General features: G+C 49.4%; 1 protein-coding gene across 2 annotated transcripts in view; it reads right to left on the bottom strand.

Annotated features, from left to right (window-relative positions):
• Positions 1-1,664: 1,664 nt before the first annotated feature.
• Positions 1,665-9,858, bottom strand: part of PRIMPOL (primase and DNA directed polymerase) — a 497,760-nt gene continuing 489,566 nt past the window's right edge. The window contains exons 14-15 of one of the 2 annotated variants that reach the window (XM_086962483.1): positions 2,662-2,988; positions 1,665-2,453 (exon numbers count right to left, since the gene is read on the bottom strand). In XM_086962483.1, the coding sequence (XP_086818609.1) occupies positions 2,665-2,988 (324 nt within the window). In that variant the 3' untranslated portion in view covers positions 1,665-2,453; positions 2,662-2,664. Of the gene's footprint in view, positions 2,989-9,858 lie in introns of both variants that reach the window. The other variant, XM_086962482.1, reaches the window with a different exon arrangement.

The raw sequence follows: 9,858 nt of genomic DNA, 5'->3' as shown, positions 1-9,858 counted from the left end.
AATGAGTCCGAACAAATTTGTTATTGTGCATTTTACTATTATGTAAACCGCAATGCACGCATGGGTGTACCATTTTGTCACCGCCTCATAGATCAAATATAGATCGAGCTTGACACTGCGTGAGGCACACATGAGTGCATGCCTCTCATGTTTATATACTATATGTTCTATGTATGCCATGACGATTATTGTTTGTGTTTTGTCCTTTACAGATTTCAACAGCACTACTACAATACAAGAAGTAGTAGGAGAAAATAACTAGTTTTTCTCCAACTATTCGCACCTTAGTGTGTGCGCCCTTTTCACAATTCGGTCCTGGAGAACCCACCTTGACCGGTTCATGCAAATTTTCCTCGGGTCCTGATGAAAGCCAACATATGGCACAACCTGGCTGAAACATGTAGACCTGTTTTTTAGGCTACCTGAGTCCATACATAAAACTCAACACGTATCTGCATAATCTAATTTTATAACCAGTCATAGGGCCCCGTAATTAAAATGACTATCTTTTGAAGGGGATCCTACAGATAGTTTTGACATCACTATCACGGCACCAAACATGAAAAAACCTGCTCCGCTATAGTTCAGGTGTCGTAGCGCACCCAGGGTGCACTCTGCGCCTTGGGTGGGACCCAATGATGAAGCATGTCACCAACTAAGTTGGTGGGGGAGGATTTTTTTTAAGAAACCTATCGGCCTCAACTATATATTTATATTACTACCAGTCCCAGATCCTTGTTGGATCATGAATCCATGCCGGCGAAGACACCACACCACTCCTTAGGGTATTTGCGCTTTTAGGTTTTATTTACTGCTGTTACACGTTTCTGCTTTACTCGACTTGATCACACATGTTGATGTGACCAAGACCCCATGAGAGGTCGAAACGCTTCTTTTTGTTGCCAAATAAACACCTTATTTGCATATCCCAAACTGGAGTGGTCATCATTCTTACCTTAGGGGTGTACAGCTCTACAAAAAAAACATATCAATCAATTTCACCTAAAGTTAATTAGGCCTTGCAAAATAATGAGGTACATAACCAAAACACTGAAGACAAATCCTAAATAGATTCCTAACATAATGTTCTGGACTAAACTGTCTAAGGCAAACTCTTATGCCAGGAGTAACCTCTTGCCCAGACTACGCTATGTTTAGGCCCACTATCACACTGCCAGGAGAGCGGTCTTGGACAATGATCATTATATTTTTGTGTTTTATGATGCACGGTACTATATGTTATGTAACGTGATTCTATTTTTTCTGTACAGCTCTTGAAACCCTTGGGGCATGTTTGGGCTTTATAAAATTCGCTAAATAAAATAGCTTGACAGTTCAGTGAATTTCAGTCAATCGCAGTCAAACCTCAGAACTAAATAGCATCTACCCGAGCTGGCTGGAGTATATGATGAAGTGACTTTCACAAATATCTGAATTTCAGATACTAGACAGAATGTCAGGGGTGTTCTTTGATTTCATCAGAACTCTTATGTTGCTGTAAGTTCACCATTTTAAGTTGATTGTCAGGTTTACCCTACTGCAACATTCTTAACAGTATAAGCCACTTGTATTACAGGAGTGAGCAATTCCATTATCAAGAGAATGGTACATCCGACCTTCACCTCGATATAAAGGTGGCTTGCATAAAAGACGCAAAGTTCCTCTACAAACATTATGTTTTTTATTAATTTCACATATCGGAAAGGACAAATAAAAATAATGTACAAAAAGTTGAGATGAGATAATCAGGCAAACAGTTTAGAGACTATTTCATTAACTGTATTCTACAGTGGTTCAGCAAGACGCAACAAACTATAGTACAATCAAGTTAGGGATGATAAACTAAAATGTACCTTATGAACACATACAGCACGTTTTGGGCTTCATTTATGAGGTTTTGGCATAGGGCAGTGTCGCAAGGAACCTTGCTGCGCTGCATCAAAAGAAAAAGGCAGGAATGCGCTGTATCTATCAGATATGGCGCATTACTGTCCTTTTCCCTATTGCTGGCATTCAAGGGGCTGCCATGGTCCAATGTAGGCATCCTTGTACCATGGTGCAAAGGTCTCTGCGGTGTAGGGGTGATTGTTTTTGTGCAGGCAGAGAGACCTTCCTACACAAAACCAATATCTAGGGGTGTTTTCCTTTTTCTATGTGTGCTGCGGAATGCAGCAAGCATAGAAAGTGGAAAAAACGAGGAGAAATAAAGAAATTTTTCCTCGTTGTGTCTCCCTAACACCACCCCTGGGGAGTAGTTAGAATCTGATTCATTCCCAGATTCACCATTCCTCGTAAATCTGGGCATACATCAGGTTCTATGGGTATTGCGTGGGAACAACCACAGCAAAACCCATGGAACGCCCCTTTCATGCAGTGTTCTGCGTGAAAGCGGCACATATTTACAAGGCCATGAAAAGCCACGTAAAGTGGCTTTGCATGGCATCGCAAATATGCTGCGGCGCATTGCATCAATGGAGCGTTAAAAAAGTGATCCTCCGGCGGCGCAAAAGTGCCGCTAGGGCCTCATAAATGAGACCATTCTTTTCTATGAAATACATCATTTAACACAGAATGGTCGTAAACGAGTTTGCTGTTCTTCAGCTGCAGTAAAATTGCAAACAAAAAAAGATAGGCAGGATTAATAAACATCCCTTTATGTACAAATTACTCTCCAGAAACCTCGTGTTTTTGCACAGCTTCCAAAAGGACTTCATCTGGTACTTCTTCTGGAGCACAGTCCCACTTTGCCATTTCACAACTTATAGCTTCCACTAACTCTGCATCCTCTGTCGCTTCCACAAAAGAAGCATCATCATCATCATCTTCAGCCTCCCAGGTGGGACGGGCACTACTAATGTGCTCCGGATCACTCTTGCGGCCAGCCATGGACTCATCTCCTGGCTGCTGCATTGAACTGCGGCTCATTTTCGGTTTGCGTTCTTCAATATTTCCATCTTCATCCATAACAAACCTCTTATCTTCGGGGTCCTGGCGCAAAAACATAAATCGACATCAGTTCAACAGTTTCCCTAGAACATAACACAACAGCAGGTTTCCCAACTATTTTAGCCAAAAACAAAAGAGGCTCCGCAGATACAAACTATTATGTAAATACGGTTGTCTGATCATATTCTGTGACTTTATTCGGCATATCTTTAGAGCCTACCTTTATACAGATTTAGTTTTGACCGTTTTTGGAAAGTCATAACTTTTATTTTTCACAACTGCCCGTGGACTTGCCAGCCTGTGGGTCCCATCAACAGCAAAGAGTAGGATAAAATGCCAGACATCTGGCCCCACTTTCCTGAACGATTGGGAACACTCAGGGCTTTAAGTGGGATGAAAAAACTGAGGGGTCTCTCAAAGGGGCGTGGCTGATGTAATTAAGAGCGTGGCTGAAAAACACATTAGCTAAAAATCTGTGCTTAGCATAGTGTGCTGCCCGACTTGTATTTTGCTGTTTTTGTCATTGCATCCAGATATGATACAAGTAACATCATACCTACAACAAGTCACTGGTTGTTAGTTGCATAAGATAAATAAGTAGGCTTGTTGTATATAACATTGAAAAAGCTTCCACTTAAAGCCCTAGTGACACCAGGATGGTGTGTCTGCTCCTTCGTTACAAAAAGAGAAGGGAGACCCAGAGAGAAAATAATTCTGTTTAACCCCTTGGCTGCGGGACTCATTCCGCTGCCGTGCTGGGGGGCGCGCACAGCGCCCCGGTGCTCATGATGAGCTGAGCTCGTCATGACCACGCCCGTTCCTTAGAAGGCCCAGCACAGCAGGGGAATTAGCCCTGCGAGTGAGCGTTCTAACGGTCATGACGAGCTCAGCTCGTCATGAGCACACGAGAACCGTGGCTTATGAGCGTGGGAGGGGTTAAAGGATTTCCCTTCCCCTACAACGCTCACCTGGCATGACGTCATGTCGTAACTTCTCCACTAGTGAGAAGGAGTAGTTTCTGTCCTGTAACTTCAGTTCTGTATTAGGGGAATCTGTTATAGTCATAATCTAGTGAATAGTCCCGCCCATGTGCGTGGACCCCGGAGCAATCAAAAATAATCTCTTAAAGTGTCGAAAAAATGCAGAATTGCACAGACACTTAAGAGAGAATTTAAAGACATATAATGCAGCCTATAAACAGGCTACACTGTCCAAAAATCCACAAACAGCAAAGCCTGTCCAGATTTCCTTTGCCCTAGCAGGAAAAACCCTCTGAAATGATAGAGAGGAAGACATGGACAGACAAGCCCCATAGGCTGCCATTATGTGGCTCAAAACAGGATACTGTGCCTTTAAGAGAACTTTCCAGAACTTCACAGTATCCCAGAATGCACTGCAGGTCCCTTTCACTTTCAGTTCTTTTTGAAGGCGTAACACGCCAGACCTGTAGCATTCCTTACATGAATATCTCTCCACCGGGGAGGAGGGCGGGCGCTTATGACTATAACAGAGATACCCCTACTACAGAACTGGAGTTACAGGACAGAAACTACTCCTTCTGTAGTAGGGGATCTCTGTGTATAGTCATAATCTAGTGAATAGAATGGAAAGCCCATCCCCACACCAAAGCGGCAGTGGAGAAAGAAATCAACACCACTATTGTGCGAACAAATTCCGCAGCGAAGCCTGTCCAACCTGAGCATCTGCTCTGGCATCAGTGTCCAGACATTAATGCTTAGCAAAGGTATGAACCGACTTCCAAGTGGCGGCCTTGCATATTTCTGCAATCGGCACATTACGGAGCAAGGCTGTCGTGGCAGCTTTGCCCCTGGTGGAATGAGCCTTAGGCTTACCTCCTAAGGTCTTATTAGCTTTCTGGTAACACAGTTTATGCAGGACACAATCCACCTAGAGATGGACTGCTTAGAGGTCGCAAGACCCGTCCTGACCGACCCATAATTGATGAACAATTGGTCTGACCTACGAATATCTTTGGTCTTATCCAGATAAAATTTCAACACCCTCCTAACATCCAGGGAATGTAAGGACCTTTCCGCTGGAGACGAAGGATTCTGAAAAAACGTAGGAAAAGTTATAGTCTGGTTGACATGAAAATCAGAAATAACCTTGGGAAGAAATTTAGGGTGAGTACGCATAACCTTAGCAGCATGAAATACAGTATAAGGTTCTTGGCAACACAACGCCTGAATTTCACTCACCCTGCGGGCCGATGTAATGGCCACGAGGAACGCCGCATTCCAGGACAGGTGCTGCAACGAAGCCTTATGAATGGGTTCAAAAGGCTCCTTCATCAATCTGGACAGCACCACATTCAATTCCCATGAAGGCGAAAGAAGCCTGACAGGAGGGAACACTTTCTTCAAGCCTTCCAAAAAATCTTTGATCACAGGAATCTGGAAGAAGGAAGTCTGTGAAGGGCTTTTCCTGTAGGCAGTCAATGCAGCGAGATGAACCTTAATGGAATGAACATTAAGGCCAGACCGCGCCAAATGCAGAAGGTAAGGAAGGATGACATCTTCCTTGCACGTCGTAGGGTCAAAGTTCTTGGACGCACACCAGATACAAAACCTCTTCCACTTGTAAGCATTGGATGTCCGAGTGGAAGGTCGCTTAGATTCCTTTAGTATGTCCATGCAATCTTCGGGCAGATTCAAATGGCCATATTGCACTATCTCAGGAGGCATGCCGCCAAACTCAAAAACGAGAGGTTGGGGTGCAACATCTGCCCCCCGAACTTCGTGAGAAGGTCCGGCCTGCACGGCAGCCGTATGTGCGGAAGGAGAGACCGGTGAAGCAGGTCCGTGAACCACCACTGCCTGGGCCATTCCGGGGCAATCAGGATCATCCATGCCCTGGACTGGGACAGCTTGATGAGCACCGCTGGAATCAGGGGAATGGGTGGAAAAGCGTACACAAAGCTGTTTGACCAGTTGATCCAGAGAGCATTCCCCAGCGTCCCTTGCTGGTAGTACCTGGAGGCGAAGTCTCTGCATTTGCTGTTTTCGGCTGTGGCGAACAGATCTACGTCTGGAGTCCCCCACCTTTCGAAGACTTCTCCTAGTACTTCGTCGTTTATGACCCATTCGTGGTTTTCCTAAATCAGTCTGCTCAGTGCGTCTGCCTGAACATTCTGCACACCTGGTAGATGGGTAGCCGTTATCGTCAATCCTCTGGCCAGAAGCCAGTGCCAGATCGTCTGCGCCTCCCGAGACAGGGTGCGCGATCTCGAGCCCCCCTGCTTGTTGAGGTAATACATCGTGGTCGTATTGTCCGTCTGCACAAGCAGAGAGGTGGTCCGGAAGGACGGTTGAAAAGCCTTCAGTGCCAGGTGAACAGCTCTGAGTTCCAGGAAATTGATGTGATACGTGGACTCCATCGGAGACCACGTTTCTTGAATCTGTAAGTCTCCCGAATGCGCTCCCCAGCCGTGGAGAGAAGCATCCGTCACGATAGTCTGAGTGGGAATGTCCTTGTGGAAGGGAACCACTCTGAGGAGATTCGCCACTGAACACCACCACTTCAGAGACTGACGAGCATGCAGAGACAGCCGTATCTTGTCGTCTCAAGATCCTCTCCTCTGGTCCCATTGGTCCTCCAAGCACTCCTGTAGAGGTCTCATGTGTAGCCGTGCATGAGGAGTGAGGAAGATACAAGAGGCCATCGACCCGAGTAGAGAAGACACCGTCCTCTCTGTTGTAGATGGAGCCGTCATAAGAGCCTGAGCCTTCCGAAGGATCGATCGCCGTCGCTCCTCCGAAGGAGACACGCTTGCTGACAGCGTATTGATGGTGGCTCCCAAGTACTGAATGCACTGGACCGGGATCGGGACAGACTTGGACATGTTGATGTGCAACCCCAACTTGTTCAAGAGAACGCACGTCTTCTGGAAGTGTGCTTGAGCTTCCGAGAAGGAGGAGGCCTTGATCAACCAATCGTCCAGGTACGGGTAGACAAACACCTTGTTCTTCCTGAGGTGTGCTGCTACCACTGCCATGCACTTCAAGAATGTTCTGGGCGCAGACTTCAGCCCGAATGGCAGCACTGTGTACTGGTAATGATTGGTGCCGACTTGAAATCGCAGAAACTTCCTGTGTTTGTACGTGATGGGCACGTGGAAGTACGCATCCTGTAGGTCTATGGCACAAAGCCAGTCTCCCTGTTGCAACTGAGGAAAAATCTGATGCAACGACAGCATGCGAAACTTTTCTCTGCAAATCTACTTGTTTGCCTGCCGCAAGTCCAGAATGGGCCTGAACTCGTTCTTGTCCTTCTTGCGAACCAGGAAGAACCGGGAGTACAGACCTCTTCCTCTTTGAGACAGAGGTACGTCTTCTATCGCCCTTTTCCTTAACAGGATATCGGCCTCCGCCTGGAGCTCGCGCAGTTGATACTGAGAGCTGACCAGAGGGATCGCTGGAGGAGGGCTGATGAACCGAAGACTGTATCCATTGCAAACAATATTCAGCACCCACTTGTCCTGAGTAATTTTTCTCCACTCTGCCAGAAAAAATTGAACGCTTCCCCCCACCGGAGCGGGTAACGGATGAAGGGGAAGTAACCGCTCAGGGTCGAGACCCGGCCGGGCCCTTGTTCGCGGTAGAGGACTGCTGTCCCCCTCTACCCTTCTGAATTTCTGGAAGGGTCTCCGGAACTGCTGCTGTCCCGAAGACTGCCCTCGTCCTCTTCCTTGTGCGCCGAAGCGCCTTTGGAACGGCCTGTAGGACTTCTTCTCTTTGGGCTTCTCCAAGCCCACAGCCGTAAGGGTCTCCGCCTCCGCCTTCATGCGCCATCTGCGTGTTTTCCGAACAAAGTATCCCGGGAAAAAAGCAGGTTGGCCACCCGCTGCTGGGCCTCCGGCTTGAGTTACGTGAGCCGGAGCCAGGCATGTCGTCGCTGATTGATTCCATGGCAGTAACCATGGGCAGCCAACAAGGAGACATCCGCAGCCGCGCTGATGACCTGATTGGACACCAGCATCCCTTCCTTGAGGATCTCTTGAAAGTCCTCCCTCTTGTCTCTTGGTAGCAGTTCCTCGAACTGTTGCAGGGAGTCCCACAGCGCCCGGTCATAACGTCCCAGCAGAGCTGTATCGCTGGACGCCTTCATGGCTGTGGATGCCGTCCCACACGCCTTCCTTCCAGCCGAGTCGATCCATCGACTCTCTTTATCTGGCGGTACAGTGGATGACGGGGAGGTAGAGTGTAACTTCCTGGCCGCCGTCACTATCACCGAATCCGGTACCGGATCTACTCTCAGAAAGGCAGGGTCCGAATCCGGGGCCCTGTACTTCTTTAAAAGTCGGGAAGGAGCGGCCTTCACCACCGCCGGTGTGAGGAACAGTTCCTCTGCAGGTTCCTTCAATCCAGGTACTAGTGGAAGCAAAGGGCGAGACAGATGCCTCTTGTGAAGCGTCTCGAATATCACTGACGTCGAAGGTGTAGGAGCCGTCACAGCGATACCCAACTTCGCAGCCCCCCTCAGGAGGAAAGTGGCAATGTCATCCACTGGAGAAACCCTGGTCTACAGGGAGTCCGATAAAATCGGGGAGTAGGAATGGGTCCTGGAAGAGTCCGTGCGGGACCTAGACCCCCGCCTCCTATGGCGACGCCTTGATCTGGTGGAGGATCTATGACGACTCCTTGATCTTCGTCTCCGTCCGGAGCGTGAACAGGACCTCCTCGGCCGAGGACGATCAACCGGATCCACCGGAGTGGGTGACTTGGGCTTGGACGGGGCCTTCGGTTTAGGCGTACCCTTGGGAGGCGTAGGAAGAATAGGCAACAAAGTCGACCTCGGTGGAACTGGAGGCGGCTTAACTGGCAACCCTGGTCCAGGTTGCGGTGGATGCAACGGAGGAGGAGTAGGAGACCTCGGGGGGGGGCCCTCGGCAATGGAGGAGGGGGAGTCACCTTCCCCGAAGGGGTATACACCTCGGAGTACACTGAGCCCGGCGAACCTCCATCTTTACCAGCCTGGGACGTTGGCGAACTTCCCACAGCGTCAGGCCTCTTTCCGCCTCTCTTTGACGTCGAGGAACGGCGACCAGACGGCGAGCGCCGGCCTCCTGACGTCGAGCGTCTCTTCTTCGGCGACGAACGCCTACGCCTCGACGGCGATCTTCTGCGCCTCGACGGCGACCGTCGGCGCCTCGACGGCAATCGTCGGCGCCTCGACGGCGATCTTTGGCGCCACGACGGCGACCTCCTGTGCCCCGACGGCGATCTTCCATGCCTCGACGGCGATGTTCCATGCCTCGACGGCGACCTGGGCCTCGACGGCGACCTGGGCCTCGACGGCGACCTGAGCCTCGACGACGACCCGTGCCTCGACGGCGACTTGTGCCTCGACGGCGACCTGTGCCTCGACGGCGACCTTGACGACGAGGACCTCCTCGACGCCGAACGCCTCCTCTTCGCCGATGGCGAACGGCGACGCCTGGCCTGTCGACGACGATGAAACGGTCACCGTGGACTTCGATGGTCTAGTAACATCCCTCGACGCCGAGCGTCGACGTTGTTTAGACTCCGACGATGGGGAACAGACCGTAGTCATACCTCTCGACGCCATAGTGGGCGCAATAGACCCCGGCGGAGAATGGTGACGTTTGCTGGCCTTCCTGCCCCTGGGGAGCATGGGCAGAAGAAGCCCCTCCAGACCCACCTTGTGCCTTCAATCTTCTTTCCTCGAGGCCCTGAAGTCTGATCTTCTTCATGTCCTTCAGGGTCCTGCCAGAGAAGCCTTGACATATCTCACACTCCTCTGGGACATGTGAAGAAGGAAGACAGAGGATACACACCTCATGGGTATCCGATCTGGCCTTCTTCCTGGAGCACTCCGGGCATTTATCGAATAATGCAGGCATATTCGACAAAAAACAGAGTGCAAGAACCA

This window comes from Lissotriton vulgaris, chromosome 3_1 (assembly GCF_964263255.1).
Source record: "Lissotriton vulgaris chromosome 3_1, aLisVul1.2, whole genome shotgun sequence".
In the NCBI taxonomy this organism is placed as follows: domain Eukaryota; kingdom Metazoa; phylum Chordata; class Amphibia; order Caudata; family Salamandridae; genus Lissotriton; species Lissotriton vulgaris.
Note: the sequence above shows the minus strand (reverse complement) of the source record. Positions and strands in the feature narration are given on the sequence as shown.